Consider the following 20669-nt stretch of genomic DNA (forward strand, 5'->3'; position numbering starts at 1 on the left):
ATGCTTTGATGATGCTGATGAAGCTGTTGACAATGATAGAAGAACAAGAAGAGCGAAGAAATATCAGATGAAATGCCTTTCTTGTTTGTTGATTGTTTGTCGAAAAGAATTTGAAATGAGAAACACAATTTGATAATAAAGAAGAAGAAGAGGAAGAAGAAGATGATGATGAGAAGAGAAGAAATGAAGAAGAAGATGAAGAAGAAGCAAATGCTGAATGATCAGAGTTCAACGCTATGACTGCTTTCGCAAATAAAAATTTTGCAGTTTCAGAGCTGAAGAAAGAAATAAGAAATAGAGTTGAAATGAAAAATGAAAGAAAATGAGTTTGATGGAGCTGTTTGAAATACAGCTGAGTGACAAAGGCGAGCAAGGCTCATTTGAAGGAAATGAAGAAACATTGGATAGATTCGAATTTCATTGTAACCAACAGCAACAAAAGAAGGCAGATCCATTCCATGTTGTAACATTGAATTTGATGGCGATTCAAACAACAAATTCCCAAACACAAAGAAGGTGTTCTTTCCATCAGCCAAGTTTTAAAAAAATCTCATCAATGAAGAAATCGAAGGAGAAGGAGAAGAAAATTCACTGCCCACAAAAATGCTGCTTGAAATGGTTTGTCCCCGGAAATAACGCTCAACACAAAAAATGCTGTTGGCTGGAATGGAAAAAAGATTAAAAAATTATAAAATAAGAATAATTAGTTTTGCATTGATTATATAAATTTTTTCAAAAGAACACACATGCCTTCCCTATTGCAAATGCAGAGGATTGTCCAATCACTGATGCTGCCAGACTCCTTTTCCATTGTTTCCCTGTGCTCCTTTCTCCATCATCCTTTTTTCCCACATAAAAAAATCCTGCTTTCAATGTTTTCATCCACTTTCTTTTTCAGAAAAAAATCTCTTCATTTTTTCTTTCCAAGCGATGTCAAATTGTTGGTATTCTTCTTTTTTTTCCTTTCATCCAAATGCTTTGAAATCGAAATTGTTTTCTTCCCCTGCTCCAATCTAACGCGTAAAATATGCAATTCCCATCTGCTGATTGCATTTTGACATACAGCTATCTTCTGATGTTCTCCTCAGAAAAACAAAAGAATGGCTATTAAGATAATTTATCAGATTCTTGACTCTGAAAAGGCCACTGATGGAAACATCTTTAAAAATGAACAAGAACTATAATAACATACAAATATTAAAGCATTTTCTTTTATCTATTCAGAAATTGCTGTATTCCATTCAAATATGTTTTTCGCAAAAATCATCTCACCCAATTCCATCATCAATTCCCCATCTTCTCTGTTTCGTACCACCACACAAAATAAAATCGCATATCCTACAGAAAATATTCACTCACCAATTTCTCATTCAGCCTATTGTTATGCCAGTCCAAATTATCTCTTTCGATCATTGAATCCATTACAGATAAAGAAAAATTGAAAAAGAGTTGTTTCTTTTCATAATCCTCAGCCAAAATGTCAACAAAAGAAAGAACGGTATAAACACATATTTTTACGACTCTTTTGAGTTTTTATTTTTCATCTATTTCTTCTGTCCAATGATATTCGAATTCAATGTGAATGATAAATTTTTATTGTATTCCGAACATAATGAACTTTGAAAAAATGTAGAAGACGGACACCTCAAAGAAATATGCCAGCTTATATTCATCGTTAACAGAATTTCAGATGAATGGATTCTTTATTTATTTTTTCATTTCAGAGTTGTTTTCTGAGCTTAAGGATTGCGATGAAGATGAACAGAGAAAGAAAATTATTGAAATGAATGATACAGTTGATGAAATGAACGAGGAAGAATTTGAATCCATTTTCACTGAAGAAATATTCGACAAAATATCCAAAATGATTGAAGAAAAGAAATTGTTAATGAAAAATGCAATCTTGTTGTTGAAGCATGTTGGATATTACAATGTGCTGAAAAATGTATGGAATTCATGCTTTTTAAGATCTTCACTGGGCGAAAGATTGTCAAAGATGATTATTGAAGAAGAAAAGAAAGAAAAAGAAAAGAATGAAATTATTCTAGCAGATCTTTGTGAATGTTGCTTATCTTTGAACTTCGGTTATCAAACAAAATTTATTTCAACGTGTGTGCCTTGTCTTCTGAAAGTTTCTTTGAACAAAGAGGAAAACGAGGAGGCACAAAAAGAAGTGGAAATGGCTTTGCTTGCTTTGAGCAACATTAAACCAATACACGTATGTTTATTTATTGATTTATTTATTTATATTTTTCTTATCTTTTATTAGAACGTGCTTAAAGATCTGTATTTGAATGAAATCAAAGAAATTATTAAACATCATCAGGAACATCACAATCTGACACGACTTGCCTATCAGTCTGTTTGGCAGTTTTTGATTTACAGATTTTTCAACGACAAAAGCTTGAATGATATCGTTGTGAATGAGCTGCAATTTGTGGGAGAAGCAAGAAGAGAACTGGAAGAGCTTACAAAGCGTGTGGATTGGAAGAAAAAGAAAGAAGAGGAAAAACGAAAAAAAGCGAAAGAAGAATTTGTATTGATGAGATGGCTCCACACGTTAGCGATTTATTTTAGCTGTTGTCGATTGAAGAACGAAGAATTTGCTGGACTTATTGGAGGAGTTGTTCAGGTGTATCGAGCAGCAAAAGGGAATAATGAGGAAATTGTCAGAGAATGCGTTTTTGCATTTAAAACGGCAGCAGAAAATAAAAGTGTGAAAGTTGAAGATTTATTGAAAGGAGGAGCAGTTGATGCTGTTTTGGAGGAGATGCAACGACCAAAGTTGGATGACAAAATTGCGTTTTACAGCTTGAAATTCTTTACGAATATTTCAAATCGATTGGAAGAAAAGAAGAAAGAAGAAATGGAAGAAGAGGAAAGAAAGATAACGAAAAGGAAGGTTTTTGAAGAGATGGAAGAAGAAGGATACAAAGATGTTATCACATGCTTTCATGAAATTATAGATTTTCTTAACAAAAGAAATTATCACAAATTATCGATGAATATTTCTGATTATCTTGTGAATGTTTGAATAAATATGATGTTATTTATTCTGTAACTCCAATTATTCAATTTTTCTTTTTTCATCATGTTGCAAAATAGTAAATAATCATTTGAATATTTTTTTAAATAATTTTTTTGTCTCACTTCATTTTGATGAAATGAAGAAAAAAAAAAAGAGAGAGACTTAAAAAGCCTTCCATTTTCCTCTTTTTCAAATGATTTGTCTGTTAATCAAGTTTCATGAAACAAAAATCAGTGAGTCCTTTCTCATTCATCAACTTGAAAAGTCTCTTCTCTGTTCCTTTGAGTGGTTTTGTGTTTCTTCAGCTTCTTCTATTGCTTTTCCTTATTCCATATAATTTCAGAGAATTGAAAAAAAAAAAACCAAAACTTTGTGAAGAAAAAAAAAGTATTTTTTGAAATGAAAATGAATGATAAGAAAAAAAAAGATTTTTTTTGGTAAATGGTCGTTCTTTTGCCACTTTTTAATCACAAAAACCAAAATTCTTCTTCTGTTAACGTTCTGTCTCTCTTTCCTCCTCTTCTTTCTCTTCATATTCTCCATTATCACACGCATCTCTTTTCCGTTCTGTGGTTCAAGTGCTCTTTTTTCATGTTGGGTAAACGAACCAATTCCATCTGAATCATCGTTTGCAACTCCCAGGCTTGTGGAAACTGAGAAAATAGACCGTTTTTTCTGGAAGAAGAAGAAGAAGATGAAGATAAAAAAGTCTCGCTCTTTCAACGTGTCTAATGTTGGAACTGAGTCAAATTAACTGTTTTCAGTGGTATTTCCAGCTGAACACTTTGTTAAAGAAGCTTCTTCAAAATTCGTGGTTCCATTTGCGAAGAATTTGGAAAGATGCTTGAAATAATCATTGACCATTGAAATATTTCAGCTGTGATAGGAGTGCAATCAGATGAAATAACACCGACCAATGAAAACCTTCAAAAGACGAATTTCCACAATATTCCTTGTTGATTCAGCTGAACATGGAACAATGTGTTGCTTTTATCCTTTATTTCTCCCCCCTTTTAGCTGGCTTGAGTGGGATTGCAAACAAAAAATGAAAAGCCCTAACAAAACCAGTTCATCATTCACCATTCAAGTTGAATTCTCAGAAATAGCGTGTAACTTTCTCTGCTGTAGCAAAATTATTTCATCTCTTTCTTCTTCGAATTAATCTGATTCCTCATTATTTTATGAAAGTTCACTGAATAAAAAAATAACAATTCAAAAATATCAATTAAAATTGCAAACCTTTCAAACATTTTTTCCAATCGGTTTTCAATATTTTTCATATGAACATAGCTCGTTTTCCTCCACAAAATACTCACAATCAAATGTTTTTCTTGATTTCTTCTGTTTTCAAATATTATCCCAAGCAGCAGAATCTGATTCAGATACAACTTCAATCTTTGCCGCAGATATATCTTCAAAAGATATTTTCTAATATTCTGCTAACCCCTCATCTGCCTCACAAGAATTCGTCATCACATACACAATCATCCTTTTCTTCTTCTCCTCCTTCTTCTTCCTCCTCCTCTTTTCACTTCAATTCTTTGCCTAAAAGCGACCCTGATCCATCTATTCCCTTCCCTCGAACACTGAAAAAACTCACAGGTGTTTGTCCTTTGTGATCCAAATGCTGATGTTGAGCTTGATTTTCTGGTGGAGCTGCCAACAGAAGTGATAATGTGTCTGAAAAAGCTTCTTGTTGTCATCTAAATGTAGCAACCTTTAATTTCCCTCAACGTCTCCATCTTCTTCGTCTGCTTCATCGCATTTCATGCAACGACGATGTGGAATGGAGAAGGTGGCAGAGGATGAACAGTCATCATCATCGTTATCAGCGCCTGCAATCAGTTCTTCACATTCTTCATTCAGAGCTGCAACAAACTTATCATTAACAGAAATGGATGATATGAGGATGGCTGCAAATTGCGGCGCATGAGGCAGTTGTGGTGAATGAACAGTGCATGTCGCTGTTGCTGTTGATGCTTCTGTTCCCTCAGACTCTATGATTGAATTTTTTGATAAGATTTGTGGAATTTTCAATGTTCCTTTTAGTTCCGCTGACAGCTCCGCTTTCGTCTCATGCATCCTCGGTGGGAGCGCAGTCAAAGAAGGAAGAGGATATTTGAGGTGGATGATGTGAACAGCATTTCCTTCGATCTTCGATCTTTTTGACCAGTCGCTGCAGTAGATGATGATTGTGTGACTTGCATTGCTGCTGCAACAGTCGATGCGTGTGGTGGTGAAGCTGGACGAAGAATAGATGGGGCGAATAGCTTTAGTGTGTGAAGTTGGAGATATTGTGGAGAAGGAATTGGAAAAGGGGCTGGAGGCAGCTGAGCAGATGATGGTGGATGTGTTTCTGTTGCCTGCAGCTATTGAGCTGATGGTGATGAAAAAACGAAAAGAGGAAGAAGAAGAGGAAGAAGAAAAAGAAGAAGAAAAAGAAGAAAAAGAAGAAGAAGAAGAAGAAGAAGAAGAAGAAGAAGAAGAAGAAGAAGAAGAAGAAGAAAAAGAAAAAGAAGAAGAAGAAGAAGAAGAAGAAGAAGAAGATAAAAAAGAAGAAAAGAAAGAAGAGGTAAAAGAAGTAGAAGAGGTAGAAGAGGAGGAAGAGGAGGAAGAGGAGGAAGAGGAAGAAGATGGTTAAGAAAAATAGAAGATATCAGATTTTCTACGTCATATTGCGCCATTGAAAAAACTGAATGTGCTCTGAATGTTAATGCACAGCCAGTTCATCAGCTCCAACAAAAGAGTAGCTTCTTCCAAACCCTCAATAAATAAGCCCAACAAACCGCCTTTATCTTTCAAGTTCAAGTCAATCATTGTCAGGCTATGCAGCATTCAAAGCAAATGGCAGAAGTCACGAATATCATCGTTGAATGCAAGGCAAACAAGAATAATCTCATAAACTTCTGGTTCTTTTGAATAAGGATAAACAGGATTCTTTCCGTGTCATTCCTGTTCGTGATCAATCTGTATTCATTGAAAACACACATTTAAGAAAAATGAATGAAACAAACAAAAAAAAAAATCAAACTACTTTTTGGCCTTGAAATATTTTCCCATCTCCAATGGTTTGGTAATTATCGACTCAGCTGGCTTTCTTGTTCTCCAAAATTTCCTCTTGCCACATAAAAAAAACAGACAACCAGACAACAAATGGCTGGCAAAGAACATCATCGAAGGAAGAGAATCAATCTTCGGTCATGCCATGACATCAGATGAAAACACACATTCTCTACTCCTTTTTTAAACGGACTGATAACTCCAACCTATTCTTCTCCTTCTCACCTTCGCATCTGTCAGCAGACTCTGCTGAATGCATCAAGATCTCCATTCTGTTAATGCTTCTTCTCTCCATCCAGCTGCTATTCAACATCAACGGAATGACATTTAGCGATGCCCTGAGTGATTCAATGATTCGGATGGAAGGAAACAAGACAAACACTTTCAAAAGGCAGATGCTTCCAGAAGCTCTGGCAGACAAGCACGATGAGTGCGAGTGCATTCGCAAGCGACTGAAGGTTGTTGTGGATGGAATTGATGAGAAGCTGCAAGAAGAAACAGTTTTTGAGTGAAGGTTCATAAAAGTTTGAAAACAAATCAAAGAATAGAAAAAGAAGAGAAAGAAAGCAGAAAAAGAAATAAAAGATAAAAAAATGTATTTATAAATGAAGCAATACCACTTTTTTTTAAAAAAAAATAAGCTCATCTTCTCGCCTCTCAAATTGAAGCAGTCTGTCTTTGATAATCTCTTCACAGCTGTTTGTATTTTTTTTTCAAAAAAAAGTTAAAAGATCGGTAACGTTTAAAAAAAAGAAAAAGAAAAAAGAAAATTGGAAATATAAAACTTGAAATTATTATTGTCCAAAAAGAATGAGTAATTTTTTATATTTTTTATGATTTCTTTCTTTCTTTCTTTCTTTTTCATTAATATTTTTTTTAAAAAAAATCAAATATCAAAATATGACTTTATTTGGATAACACACCTTAACTTGATCAAACACTTCAATTGCAGTCTGTTCTGTCTTGGCAGATTCATTTTGATATCGTTCGTGTTGCTTCAAGTTTTGCCTCGAACTCCATGCTGATATTGGAGAATCAACAACTGTTAACATAACAACCCAAAATGATAATTTTCCTAAAAACTCAACAAGTGTCTTCACTGAAAAATACGCAACAAGCGGTAACACCATTGAACAATTAATATGTTGAAATGAACTCAAAAATTCAGTTGCAATTTGATTTCGAGATTGCTATAATCTTCCTTCTCCATCTCGAATTCTTTCATCTTCGCTCAACCTCAAAGCCTTTTGGAATGAAAGCTCTTTCATTGCCCGATCAACAATGCAGCCCAATGTTGTCTCGATTCTGCACCTAACGCATTCAGTTATCATGTTTCCGAGCTTCAAAAAAATGTGGCAAAACGAAAGCTTAATCCCCTCCATCAATTTTCCTTTAGCTCGAATAACCAACTCAAGAAACGACTAATTATAAAAGAATCCCAATAGCTTATAACTTTAACGAATAGGTGAAATCGAAATATCCACAGAAACCTGAAAACACTCTGAAATAACAGGAAAAATCATTTCCATCAAGGAGTGCTTCCAGATGACACAAAATGCAAGTGCAAAAAATGAAATGCTAATGTTTGAATTTTGATTTGAATGAGCATTGAAGTGTATGCACGATTAATCATCAAACGGTTTCTTTTTTGTCTCCTCTTTGCAAAGTTCTTTTCAAAGTCTTTTCTCTTCTTCTTCATGTTGCTCAGAAAGCGAAAATAGATATTTCATTTACATTCAATACTAGGCATGTGGGATATTTTTCAAAAAGTTCAAAAATTTCTATCGAAATTTCATTCATTTCAATGAAATGAATTATTGTTGGCACGATCAAATAGAAATTAAATTCTTTCGTATTTGGCTAAATATAGCCTATATCTTGACTTCTTTGTAACCCCTTTTTAACATAGATATTTTTTTACTTATAGAAGGAATTGAGTTTGGCCTTTATCTTTGTTTTGTCAACAATCATCAATGTTGTTTTTGTTTTTTGTTTTTTGTTTTTCAGTTGAAATTTTGAGGAAATTTGAGCTTTGTTAGTCATAGACAGAATGGAAGTGTACGATGAAGGCAAATCTAATGATGATGTTCAGAAGCTATCATGTGATGAGAAATTATTAAGTTTGTTCATTTTTTATATTTTTTGAAAGCACCACATTTGATGTGTTTGCAATATATTGGAAGAATTATTTTCTTTACTAGAGCATTGCACAGAAAGCGAGCAGAAACAGAAAATTGGGGAAATGAATGAAATAATTGATGGAATGAATAAAGATGAATTCAAATCTATTTTAACATCAGAACTGTTTGATAAAATAAACGATTTGATTGAAGAAAGGAAAATGTCAATGGAAAATGCATTGTTGTTGCTGAAACGCATTGGATATTGCAAAGTGATGAAATGTACATGGATTTTTAGCTTTGAAAAATCTTCGTTGAATGATAGATTTGAGAAGATGATTATTGAAGAAGAAAAGAAAGAAAAAGAAAAGAATGAAATTATTCTAGCAGATCTTTGTGAATGTTACTTATCTTTGAACTTCGGTTATGGAACAAAATTTATTTCAACGTGTGCGCCTTGTCTTCTAAAAGTTGCATTGAAGAAAGAAGAAAGCGAGGAAATTCAAAAGGAAGTGGAAATGGCTTTGCTTGCTTTGAGCAACATTAAATATGATGCATGTGATATTCTATTTCATTTTTGATATAATTGATTTATTTATTAATATTTTTCTTATCTTTTATTAGAACGTGCTTAAAGATCTGTATTTGAATGAAATCAAAGAAATTATTAAACATCATCAGGAACATCACAATCTGACACAACTTGCCTATCAATCAGCTTGGCAGTTTTTGATTTACAGATTTTTCAACGACAAAAGCTTGAATGATATCGTTGTGAATGAGCTGCAATTTGTGGGAGAAGCAAGAAGAGAACTGGAAGAGCTTACAAAGCGTGTGGATTGGAAGAAAAAGAAAGAAGAGGAAAAACGAAAAAAAGCGAAAGAAGAATTTGTATTGATGAGATGGCTCCAAACTTTGGGGTATTTCCTTTTCAACTGCCGATTGCAGAATGATGAATTTGTTGGGCTTATCAGAAACGTTGTTCAGGTATATCAAGCAGCAAAGGAGAAATTCAGAGAAATTAGCTATTGGTGCATTTGTTCCTTGAGAAATGCATCAGAAAACGAAGCCATCAAAGTTGAAGACTTGTTAGAAAGCGGAGCTGTTGATGCTGTTTTTGAGGGAATGCAGCGACCAACGTTGAATGACAAAATTGCGTTTAACGGCTTGAAATTTTTTACGAATGTTTTAAATCGATTGAAAGAAGAGGAGAAAGATGAAAAGGAAGAAGAGGAAAGAAAGACAACGAAAAGGAAGGTTTTTGAAAAGATGGAAGAAGAAGGATACGAAGATGTTATCACATGCTTTCAAAAAACAATAGATTTTCTGAACAAAAAACAAGTTTTTTATGAATTATCATTGGATATTTCTGATTATTTTGTAAATGTTTAAATCCAAAGCGCTTTTCTATTTCTAGCTTTTCGGAAATTGAATTTATTCAGTCAGAAAAAGAAAGGAAACAAAAGAAGAAGAAAAAGAAGAAAAAGAGGGGAGGAAATCGATGACAAGCCGAAAAGAGCCTTTTTCAGCTTCGTGCAATATCAATTCATTCTTCATCTATCTTCAACAACAGCAACATCATCATCATCATCATCATCTTCTTCTTCTTCCTCCTCCTCCTCATCATCATCATCATCTTCTTCTTTTTCATCTTCTTCCTCTTCTTCTACTTCGACAACTTCATTAGCTGACTTATAAATAGCCATGGTTAAAAGCACAAATGAAGAAGAGCAAAGAAGGAAAAACAGTACGAAGAAGAAGTTTTCATAAGGAGTTTGCATCAAAGTTTGTAGTTCAATGAGAATTAAACAACTTCTTTTCAATTTTGCTGTTTTGTGATTCAAAGAAAAGCAAATAACAAAAGGAAGAAATACTTGGAAACCTCATTTTCGTATTTTCAAACTTCTACAAAGCCTATCTTTCATGAAATTTTGCTTTTTTAGAACAATTAACGAAATTTCTTCAAAATTCTCTTCCAATAAATAGAAAATGAAAGAAAATGTGAAGAAAAAAATTGAAAAGAAATTCTATTTCAAGAACAACCATTTAGAAACGCAAAATGAAGTTTTATTTCTTGTTTGAACAATAATTTGTTGATTTGCTATTCTATTTATTTATGGTTTTTTGATCTGAATTCAAATTTGATATGAAGGGGTTATGGGGCATAATATTTTTGGAATTTTTATTGTGAATGTTTTTTTATACACCAAAATGAATGGAATTAATAAATATTCATTTTTTTATAAACTTTTTTTATCGTCATGAGAAAGATAAAGATATTCATTAAAAAGTTAATTAAGTTTTTCTTTGAAAAAGGAATTTATCTTTTAATTTTCTAATTTTTCATTTTTCATTTTATTTTTTTCATTTTATTTAAAATACCAACTTACGCTTGAAGAAAACTTCATTAAATTATTGATATTTGATTTTTTGTTGTTTAATCAAACGAAATTGCGAAACTGCAATTTTCGAGTCAAAATTGTATAATTCATTAATTTCTCAAGAAAGTGGTCATATTTATACAGTTTTTAAGAGAGAATTTATGTTAATCATTGAGTTCACGAAATTTTTTTTAAAAAAATTGACATTTACACATTAAAGAAATGAAATAATTAATGACAAAAGAATATCTATTAATCCTTCAACTCAGTTTTTTCATCTCTTCTTCAAAGAATATTCATCGTAATATCCATTTTCTGAACATTTCTGTTCAGCCTTTTCAAAAAACTCACTCCACAACTCTTTCATCGTCAACACATTCTTCTTTCCACTGAGTTTCTTTTCTTTTTATGTTGTTTTCAATAAAATTCTCGATAAGAATTGTGCATCTTCATCATCAATTTCTTTTTCATTATTGTTACCACTTTAGAGCTTTCCAAAAGTTCCGTGGCCAGTGGAATAATCAGTTGAACCTTTCTGTTTTTTCTTTCTTTTTCAATATTCGGTATAACTATTATCTTTGAAACAAAGTTATCTCTTTCATTTTCTTTCTCATTATCATTTTCTGTTAAATTTTCTATCATATAACATCTGAATCATCATCTTCTTCATCAATCAAAATTTGTGGAGTTGATTTTTCTATTTATTAATAATTTGTTAATAAATGCTACTTATTATTTTCTCCATTTTGATGAACGTTGAATAAAAAAATGTGAAAAAGACTGATATAAAGCTGGCTCAACAAAAACAGAACAGTTGTTTTAAAAATTTTTTTTTAATTTGAAGCATTCAAGTTAAAGTTATTTCGGATAAGTTTTGACTGATAGATTTTTCAAATATTTCAGTTTGGAACGAAAGAGATTTTTGAATCAAAAATCCACTGGAATATGAATCGAGCAATGTGTGAAGTGCAAAAATTTATGGAGTTGAAAAGAGAGAAATAAAGAAGATCAAAACAAAACAAAGAAGTCGAAGATTTGAGGTAGAAAAAGCAGCCACTTGTTATCACAGATTTGGAACGGATTCTGAAGTGCTATCCAGACTGTGTTACAGAAAAACCGTTGGAGGTGTCTTTGTTTTTATTTGCGCTTTCTACAGGGGCTAGAGCGCACACATGTTCCCACATAAGACTCCAGGAAATTGTCAGAGTTTTCTCAAAAAAATTCAACATTCGTAAAAGTCACAATAAATTTGGAGTGTGGAAAGGGGGTGAGATGGGACGATCATTGTGTTACTGTTGAAGGAGATATTGCAAATAAATCTTCATTAAATGTGGCGTGGTGGTTGGAGCAATTTTTTGTTGAAGAATATGGATTATCTCTCTCAGAATTCGATGAATGGGATCTGGATCAATTGGGACAAAAACATTTGTGGTGAATTCGCAAGGGTGCAATGAGAGTCAGATTCCAAAAAAGAGCAAAACAAGCCGGATATCCTGAGAACATTTTTGGATTCCATTCGTTCTGGTTTTTTTGTGTTCAGCATTAATGAAAAAAGTCGACAACACGTATGAAAGGGAAAGTGTGATCGTATCCGCTTCGATTATTGTCAAATGGAAATTTGGATCTCCTACTGAGGAGAAATAACTCAATAGGACATCCAATGCGACAATTATTGCAAACAGAACAAACTTTCCAAGTTCTATTATGGAAAGTGACAATCCTTAATATATCGATCTTAAGAAGCCGGATGTGTTTCACAACATAAGAACAAACCAAAGCGAATGGAAGGTTGAAAGAATAATTGTGACTTTTAGGTTTTATATTTTACAAATTATAAGGTTCGCCTGCTGGAAATTCGTATATCCATCTTCAAAAAGCTCCAAATTGCATTCGATGGCAGCGGCTAAGTTTGTGAAGGCACATGATAATCATAGACAGAAGACTCAAACAGCTATTCAGGCATGCAAAAAGTGTATTCTTCAACTCTTTGAAACCAGCGGTGGAGATTTGATTGACATGGCAAATGAATTCCTATCGTAAATACTTGATTATATCGATGGGAAGAACCTTTTGAATGTGAAAGATCCAATTAAAAGCCAAATCATTCACTCCAAAAATATAAATGACAAAAAAAAAAGAGACGAACACTTTCATGAAATGCTTATCTTGAATTTAATGAACACAAAATGAAGATGAAACAAAGAAAAAAAAGTTTTACTGAGAAGACATAGAATAAACAGGCTTTGAAAAGAAAATAAGATATTGAAACTCGAGCAAAGAATGTTTAAGAAATATTCAAGAGGATATGAAAAGAAAGCGAAAGATGTTAACTTTGAGAAAATGGTTTATATTTTTTTTACTACCTTTTGTCTGAATTTTCAAAGAATATAATAATTTCATATTTTCTTCGATTTTCTATTTTCACAAGTTAAACTTCAAAAACAAAAACAGAACCTTTTCAATGTCATTATTTTTGTTACAAAAAGAAAAGTTTATGTGAATAAATTTTTATAGAAATTTTAATATTTTTTTTCGAAAATTGATTTTGAAGGAAGTTTTAAAAAAAAAAAATATATGTTATATCAGAATTATTTTTTTTTTTTTAAAAAAAAAAAAAAAAAAAAGAAAAAGAAAAGAAAAGAAAAAGAAAAAACAAGAAAAACAAGGAAAAACAAGGAAAAATTAATAATATGATTAAATAAAAAATGACAGGAAAAAAATACTTTTTCATAGGATGAATATTGTTTAACATGAAATAGTTAAAAAAACGAACGATAAAATTGAAAAAGAAAATAGTTTTTGTCCTCTTTTTTCTCCTTTATTTGAAAAGCAAAAAAGAAAACAAAAATAACATTTTTAAAGAAAGTGAAGATTTTTCTGATTGTGAAAATAGTGATAATGAAAAAGATAATTTTCCATAAATAACAAATGATTCTGAAGATGATATGTTTGAAGATGAATTTGACGAAAATAAGAAGGAGATAAAAATAAAAGACTTGAAAGAAGATCAAATCAAAAAAATACTCACAAATTTAGGAAAATACTCAGAAGAAGAGAATTCAGAAAAATATACATGTTCATCATCTTTATATTCTTCTGCGTCATCAAGCAGCTTTTAGGTTAGGTTAGATACAAAGGCGACGCCTGCGTGTGAACAGGTCTGCAACGGGGCTTATGTGGGTAAAAATCGATATTCTCGAACGATGCAAAAAATTCCATGAATTTACAAAAAATTCCGAAAATTTTGAAAAAATATGTGTTTGTCAAGAATATCTGTTAAGACGATCAAAAATCGCATTACTAGGTTGCCCAACATCGGAAAGCTCCATCTGCTGATATTTGTTTATCGAAAGAGTGTCCAAATGAAAGCTTGAATTTTTTTGAATTTTCATATTTTTTTTTATTTCTCACAAAAAGTTCTTCATTGAGAAATTATTGAAAACTTCTTTGAATTCAAAAATATTTGATCAAAAAAAATTACCACAATAAAATTTCTAATCAAAACTTGCAAAGGAAACACCCACAGGAACAATAAACAACTTTTGGTTTTCAATTGAAACATTGAATGATTTATTAATTAATATGTTATCTAATTTTCATTGTTTTTTTATCCAATTATTATTCTGATTCAGCTTCTTTAAAATCATCACTTTGTATGTTTTCTTTTGATATAACAAATATTTTCTTGTTACCAACCTTTTATTGGAATATTTGATATGCTTTATATTTCATCTGTTATTAATTCATAACAACAGAATTATTCTATTGATTAACTTTCACGAAATATGATTCGAAATTTCACAAAGAGCCAGGATCGCCTGTGTGGTCTTTTATTATTTTTGTTTGTCTTATTTTAATAATTATATTTGATTTTTCTTTAAGTGGAAGAGCAATGAATCACAAAGGTTTGTTTTATTTCGTTCATTACATAAATTTCACAAATCTTATATTCATTTATTTAAAAAGATAAATTCAATAAAAGCTTCGAACGGAAAAAGAAAGAAGAATCGTTGAAAATTAGCAAGCACGCAGTCCTTTCCCCTTCGCAGCCCGGCTTTTTCTCTCCTCCTTCTTCGTATCTCGTCACTCCGCCTTCTTCTCCTGCTCAAATTATGCCTCCGCTTTCTCCTCTCCGCTTTTCCGAAACTTCCCAATCCAACATTTATGATAATGTGACTTCAACTCCAAGATTATCAACTCATTTTTATCCTTCTCGATCAAACACTCCTTCCCCTTCTCCATCTTCTTCGAAAAACAGAGAAAAAGAGAAAAATGGAGATGATGTTCCATCTTTGACAGAGTGGTTGTTTCGTTTGACGAAAGAACCAAATTGTCCAAAAATTGACTATTATTCATCAATCTTCAAATCACTCCCTCCTCAACCTTCGCTCGATTCAATTCGTGAGTTTTATCACGTATCCATCTATCCTCGTCCTCTTTATATATCAAAAAGTGAGGATTTGGATCAACTTTGTCTTGAAAATCTTCAAAAACAGGAAGAATTGGAGGATGAAAATGCTTGTTCAAACGTGGAGGAGCAAAATTTTATTGACAAATCTTCAAAATCAAAAAATGAACAACAAGGATGCACGGAAGGAGCAAATGAAGAAAGATATTTTGAGGAGGAGTACTTTCTTCATGATAGTTCAACTATTCAACTCACATCTGCTAGTGTAAGTTCAACAGATTTTTGTGAAAGAATGAAGGAGTTTGTCAATACAAAGAAAACAGAAACATCACACGAAATTGAAATGGAGGAGGAATTATCTGGAGGAGCTTTGAATGATACAGTGGTTGGAGCAACTAACATTTCATCAACGAAAAGGAAAAGAGGAAGACCAAGAAAAAGAAATGCTGTAAACAAAAAATGCAACACAACATCTGCTCGCAATGAAATGAATCATTCATTTGCTAAAAAAAATGATAAACATCAAATGGAAAAGCAGATTGAAGGTGTTGATTTTGTTACAAACGAAGCAGAATGCATGTCCCATCAAGAAGAAAGTTCGTTCAGTTCATTTACCAAACATCAAAACCTGACACACAAAAAGTGCAAAAAAAGACAGAAAAGAAAAGTCAGAACAAATTCAAAAAGTTCAACAGAAAATGAGGAGGAGAATATATTTGAAAGTTCAACAAACTTTTCTTCCACTGCACCTCTTCGCATTCAACCAAAAAGGATTTGCAAAATAGCTTGTTTGGAAAAAATTGAAAGCATTTCGTTGGCAGAAAGGAGAAAGATTGTGAAGATGAATGATGGAAAGAGAAATGATGATTATTCTTCTTTTCAACATTCTGAGGATGAAAATGTTCAATGTGCTGGTTTGACGAACTCGCTCGGATCAAATGATGGATCAACATCAAAAGCACTCAAAATTCGATCAAGAAGGAGCCAAGAAAAGAAAGAGAAAAAGAAATTGAATGATAGGAATAATTCTGTTCAACATTCAAAAGTTGGTCGTCCGAAAATGAAGAGGAAGTCAGTGTTGATGACAGAGGAAAACAAGCAACTCATTCATCAGAATTTTGAAGCAATTAAAGCCGAGAACAGAACATCTAAAGAGTCAATTTTATTCGATGACAAAACGAAGGAACCATTAACGAATATGGATATTTATGGAGTTTCAGGAGATGTACTGAGGCCTTTGAATTTGCACACACCAGCTTGTGAAAATCCTGTAGACACTTCACCAAGAAGTGGTTACCAAACACCTTCAAAATTTTCTGTTGCGCTGCGAACATTTAGCAAAGAAACATTTGAACCTTATCTGCAAACAGGCCTGCCAATTAGTAAGGATAAGAAAAAAACACATGCTTGGGTCTATGCAATGTTTGTTTCATTCTGCAGAAAATTCAAATATGAGCCTTGGCCACTCAACATGGATGCAGTATATGGATTTATAAAACTGTTAGGAGCTGCTGTTGGTTATTCAATTAAAAGTTTGAGAGATTCTATTCTTCCATCATTGTATTATATTTCATGGTATAGAACGAAAGAAATTGTCACACAAGAAGTGAGAAAGATGGCACTATTGGCAATAGCAGAAATTCGATTTCAAAGAGATCAAATGTTTGATAATGATGAATTGGAGGAGTTTCAATGTGTCACAAAACACAAAGAACCGCTTATTGTTCGGGACTTGGATAGAATCCTTTCTTGCATTCCAGATTGGAATGTGGAAAAGCCGAGAGAGGCTTCTCTGTTTCTTTTTGCTCTCGCAACGGGAGCAAGAAGTTTGACATGCTCCAGAATTCGTCTGAGAGATATAGTGAGAGTGTTTTCAAAAGGAGGTTCGTCATTTGTCAAAGTCACAATCAATTTGGCATGTGGTAAGGGCATTAGGAACGATGATCACTGTGTCACGGTTGAAGGTGACATCAATGAAAAGAACAATCTGAACGTGATATGGTGGTTGGAGGAGTATTTGGTAATCCAATATGGATTATCTTTAACAACATTTGACACTTGGGATTTGGGCGAACTTGGTTCTCATTTCCTTTGGGGAATGAGGAAAGGTGCAATGAGGGCTCGTTTGCAAAAGCGAGCGAAGCAAGCGGGCTACCCTGAACAGATGTTTGGATTCCATTCTTTTCGTTCCGGGTTCATCTGTTCAGCACTGTTGAAAATCGAAAACAACCCAGAGTTGAAAGAAAATGTTCTAGAGACTGCGGCATACATTGCTAACTGGAAACTTGGTTCGCCTGTGGAAATGCAATACGTTGACAGAACGACTCGAGGAACTATCGTGGCAAACAGATTGAACTTCCCAAGAGAAGTTCTTGAGGAGGATGTTGTGTTCAGCGCTGATCTGTCAGACCCTTCAGTGTTTCATAATATTGTCATTGGTGAAAGTGAGTGGAAAAGGGATTCAATAATAGACACATTCAACTTTTTCGTTCGAGAGGCTGTCAAATGTGCATGCAGAAAGTTTTTTTATCCTTACGTTCACTGCATCAAGTTGTGTCGAATGGCAGCTGTGAGGTATCTGAAACTGTTCAACAAAGAAGCAAGGATGTCAGAAAAGTGGGTGCAAAAATCGAAGGAGTTGGTGTTGGAACAACTGAAGCAAAAAGGATGTGATATCGTTTCAATCGGTACTGAATGTTTGTCAACGATAAAGGAATATCTCGATGGTACTGTCAAGTTGGAAGTGACTGGTAAAGAAATCAGAAAGAAGATCAGAGAAAGAAGAGAATGGAATTACATCACAAATAATCCATCTCGAATGAGATGGTCTGCGAAAGAAACAGAGACTCTTGAATCGATGGTACTGAATGATTGCGATTTCGAAAAGATCAGCAAAGTTCTTCCACACAGATCTGCAAATGCATGTCGCGACAGAATAAGAAACATAATCAAGAAGCAGAAAAGGATCAATTTGTTACGGGAAAGTGGAGCGAATCAAATTCAAAGTGTTGAGGATGATGCTGAAGAAGAAGGAGATAATTTTTATGAAGCATTTTCAGATGAAAGTGATGGAGATCACGTTAAACCAAACGGTGATGAATACTAAATGTTTCAGTTATTTTCGTAAGAATTCTTTATATCTGAAACATTGAACATTCCTGTTGAAGGTTATCAAATGTTATTTTTTCAAGAATAACATCTGTCATTTACGCATGAGTCGAAAAAGTCTGTCAAGTATTTTTGTTTTTCATTCGACTATAAACAACTGTCATATAATCACTCATGTTTTTATTTTTTCATTGAATTATTGGTTTTGATATATTCATTATCTTTTAATTTAATAGTTTATTGAAGTTCCATTCAGACTTTTTTGAACTATTCATTGAAACAGGTTGAATTGGTTTTCAATTCAAACATTAAGAATTTTCACATATATTTCTCACTTTTTCACATTCAAAAAGTGAACTGAAACGAAATGGAGTGTTTTATATCCATGAAATGGAAAATTTGTTACGTAAATGAAACTCTGAAACGAATAACTTGAAAATAGTACAAAAAGTTAAAGAAACGAATTTTCTGAAAGCACATGTCTGTTTCTGAATTCGATCTGGTATGTTGTTTCTGAGTTGCTGCACTTTTTGTTTAAAAGATGCTGGAACATAATGATGAAATCTGTTATCTCTATTGTGAAAGAATGAAAAACTCAGAAAAAAAGTAATTAGTGAGTTGAATTTCAAAATTTAGAACATTACAATGAATAAAATGTTGTTCCATGACTTTAGGAATGCATGTTTCATTCATGATTTCTTTTTGAATAATTCAGAAATCGGAAAATGAATGGAGAAATATCATTAGTATCATGCAGTTAAAATACATGAATAAACAATATGAACGAGAAGATAAATATTTCTGAAATTATAATCCATAACAAACGGAAATTAATTTATGAAATTCGTGGAAAAATTCCCTTTTCATATTTTCAATTAATTAATTTTATAACATCTTGATCATCTTAATTCTTTTTTTTTGATATAAGTCGCTGGTTATTTGATAATGCAAAAATCACCACCAAGAATAGAAATTCTATGATAAACGTCTATTGTTTGGGATTATTGACGGAACGAAATTTGTTGTTGTTACATAAGTTCATTGCATTTTTAACTTTTGTAAAATTCTATGGAAACAAGAAGAGCAGCAGAAAATGAAACTTATTAGGTTAGGTTAGGGTTAAGTGTCACAAAAACTAATTTTTTTGAAAAGAAACTACTGAGATATCACGACTTGTGATATTATTTCACAACTTTTCTGTCATGACTTATGAAAATATTTGATTTTCAGTGAAATACCAGTCAAAAACAATGAAAAAATAAAATTTTTAAAAAAGATTGAGAACAATGACAAATCTGATTGTAGGTTCGGGTTAGACCGTGCTGAACCTGATGATTGTTGTTGTAGTTTTTATGGTCATCTTATAGAAACTCAGAGAAAAAACTTAATTTTTTAAGATTTTTCAGTCATTTTAATGTCATTTTTTAGCAAAAAATTTGCCTTACCCCGGAGTTTGATGGGGGTGTCCCTATGAGCAGTATGTGGCCTTCGTAGAAGGCGGACGCGGAGCGGACGCCTTCTAAAACCTCAATTCCTGCCTTTTCACAGGGCCTGCGCCCCCCAAAACGGGCCCTTCTGTCTGGCCTAACCCACAAAAATCAAATTTTCATATATTCGTTCCTGGCCCCTGGGCATTTCATCTGACAACCCCCACACCACCCCCACACCCCCCATCCCCACTGACACTCCCACTGTATATATCTATTATAATGTTAGAATAACCATTGATTTTTAATGAATTTTTCTTGTCATTTTTCTGAGTGAAGAAAAACAATAAATATTTTATATCTCACTGGAATGACTGATTTGGAGGGAGATATTTTGCCAGTGTGTTAGTTGTGAATTATGTGTAATAATACAATATTGGAGAAAAAAAGAAAAATTTGAAAATTAATTAATTGAATATTATTGTTGTCATTCAACCAAGTCTGGGTTAGGGTTAGGGTTAGGGTTAGGGTTAGGTTAGGGTTAGGGTTAGGGTTAGGGTTAGGGTTAGGGTTAGGGTTAGGGTTAGGGTTAGGGTTAGGGTTAGGGTTAGGGTTAGGGTTAGGGTTAGGGTTAGGGTTAGGGTTAGGGTTAGGGTTCAAACTAGGTTAGGGTTAGGGGTTAGGGTTAGGGTTAGGGTTAGGGTTAGGGTTAGGGTTAGGGTTAGGGTTAGGGTTAGGGTTAGGGTTAGGGTTAGGGTTAGGGTTAGGGTTAGGGGTTAGGGTTAGGGTTAGGGTTAGGGTTAGGGTTAGGGTTAGGGTTAGGGTTAGGGTTAGGGTTAGGGTTAGGGTTAGGGTTAGGGTTAGGGTTAGGGTTAGGGTTAGGGTTAGGGTTAGGGTTAGGGTTAGGGTTAGGTTAGGGTTAGGGTTAGGGTTAGGGTTAGGGTTAGGTTAGGGTTAGGGTTAGGGTTAGGGTTAGGGTTAGGGTTAGGGTTAGGGTTAGGGTTAGGGTTAGGGTTAGGGTTAGGGTTAGGGTTAGGGTTAGGGTTAGGGTTAGGGTTAGGGTTAGGGTTAGGGTTAGGGTTAGGGTTAGGGTTAGGGTTAGGGTTAGGGTTAGGGTTAGGGTTAGGGTTAGGGTTA

At 33.3% G+C, this 20669-nt stretch overlaps 7 protein-coding genes across 7 annotated transcripts in view; 6 read left to right on the top strand and 1 right to left on the bottom strand.

Moving 5' to 3' along the window:
- Nucleotides 1-1423: 1423 nt before the first annotated feature.
- Nucleotides 1424-3188, top strand: MONOS_12605 (uncharacterized protein). Its single transcript, XM_067865238.1, has 3 exons — nucleotides 1424-1498; nucleotides 1634-2218; nucleotides 2270-3188. The coding sequence occupies exons 1-3, from the start codon at nucleotides 1478-1480 to the stop codon at nucleotides 3032-3034; spliced, it is 1371 nt and encodes a 456-aa protein (XP_067720558.1). The 5' UTR covers nucleotides 1424-1477; the 3' UTR covers nucleotides 3035-3188.
- A 2097-nt stretch (nucleotides 3189-5285) lies between these two features.
- Nucleotides 5286-5604, top strand: MONOS_12606 (uncharacterized protein; the record flags this gene model as incomplete). The annotated part of the gene is made up of 2 exons (XM_067865239.1): nucleotides 5286-5378; nucleotides 5431-5604. 2 exons carry the CDS (start codon nucleotides 5286-5288, stop codon nucleotides 5602-5604), a joined length of 267 nt encoding a protein of 88 aa, XP_067720559.1.
- Nucleotides 5605-6366: 762 nt separating this feature from the next.
- On the top strand, nucleotides 6367-6600 carry MONOS_12607 (uncharacterized protein; the record flags this gene model as incomplete). The annotated part of the gene is made up of 1 exon (XM_067865240.1): nucleotides 6367-6600. One exon carries the CDS (start codon nucleotides 6367-6369, stop codon nucleotides 6598-6600), a length of 234 nt encoding a protein of 77 aa, XP_067720560.1.
- Nucleotides 6601-6778: 178 nt separating this feature from the next.
- On the bottom strand, nucleotides 6779-7218 carry MONOS_12608 (uncharacterized protein; the record flags this gene model as incomplete). The annotated part of the gene is made up of 2 exons (XM_067865241.1): nucleotides 6779-6784; nucleotides 7012-7218. 2 exons carry the CDS (start codon nucleotides 7216-7218, stop codon nucleotides 6779-6781), a joined length of 213 nt encoding a protein of 70 aa, XP_067720561.1.
- Nucleotides 7219-8138: 920 nt separating this feature from the next.
- MONOS_12609 (uncharacterized protein) lies at nucleotides 8139-10198 on the top strand (the record flags this gene model as incomplete). Its single annotated transcript, XM_067865242.1, has 5 exons — nucleotides 8139-8208; nucleotides 8272-8392; nucleotides 8967-9365; nucleotides 9651-9981; nucleotides 10055-10198. 4 exons carry the CDS (start codon nucleotides 8139-8141, stop codon nucleotides 9904-9906), a joined length of 846 nt encoding a protein of 281 aa, XP_067720562.1. The 3' UTR covers nucleotides 9907-9981; nucleotides 10055-10198.
- Nucleotides 10199-14374: 4176 nt separating this feature from the next.
- On the top strand, nucleotides 14375-18103 carry MONOS_12610 (uncharacterized protein; the record flags this gene model as incomplete). The annotated part of the gene is made up of 3 exons (XM_067865244.1): nucleotides 14375-14409; nucleotides 14472-14494; nucleotides 14556-18103. The coding sequence occupies 3 exons, from the start codon at nucleotides 14375-14377 to the stop codon at nucleotides 18101-18103; spliced, it is 3606 nt and encodes a 1201-aa protein (XP_067720563.1).
- A 1799-nt stretch (nucleotides 18104-19902) lies between these two features.
- Nucleotides 19903-20669, top strand: part of MONOS_18215 (uncharacterized protein) — a gene marked incomplete at both ends in the record, with an annotated part of 2444 nt that continues 1677 nt past the window's right edge. The window contains 4 exons of the mRNA XM_067871213.1: nucleotides 19903-19932; nucleotides 20067-20203; nucleotides 20313-20427; nucleotides 20480-20669. The exon at nucleotides 20480-20669 is cut by the window's right edge and continues 97 nt beyond it. Coding sequence (XP_067720564.1) covers nucleotides 19903-19932; nucleotides 20067-20203; nucleotides 20313-20427; nucleotides 20480-20669 — 472 coding nt within the window. The remainder of the gene's footprint in view (nucleotides 19933-20066; nucleotides 20204-20312; nucleotides 20428-20479) is intronic.

This window comes from Monocercomonoides exilis, assembly GCF_001643675.1.
Source record: "Monocercomonoides exilis strain PA203 chromosome Unknown scaffold53-602328, whole genome shotgun sequence".
Lineage (NCBI taxonomy): Eukaryota > Preaxostyla > Oxymonadida > Polymastigidae > Monocercomonoides > Monocercomonoides exilis.

Coding starts and splice junctions, on each gene's coding strand:
- MONOS_12605 (XM_067865238.1), top strand. CDS start 1,478: ATGTCAACAAAAGAAAGAACG. Junction 1,499..1,633: donor TGTCAACAAAAGAAAGAACG/GTATAAACACAT, acceptor GAAAAAATGTAG/AAGACGGACACCTCAAAGAA. Junction 2,219..2,269: donor GCAACATTAAACCAATACAC/GTATGTTTATTT, acceptor ATCTTTTATTAG/AACGTGCTTAAAGATCTGTA.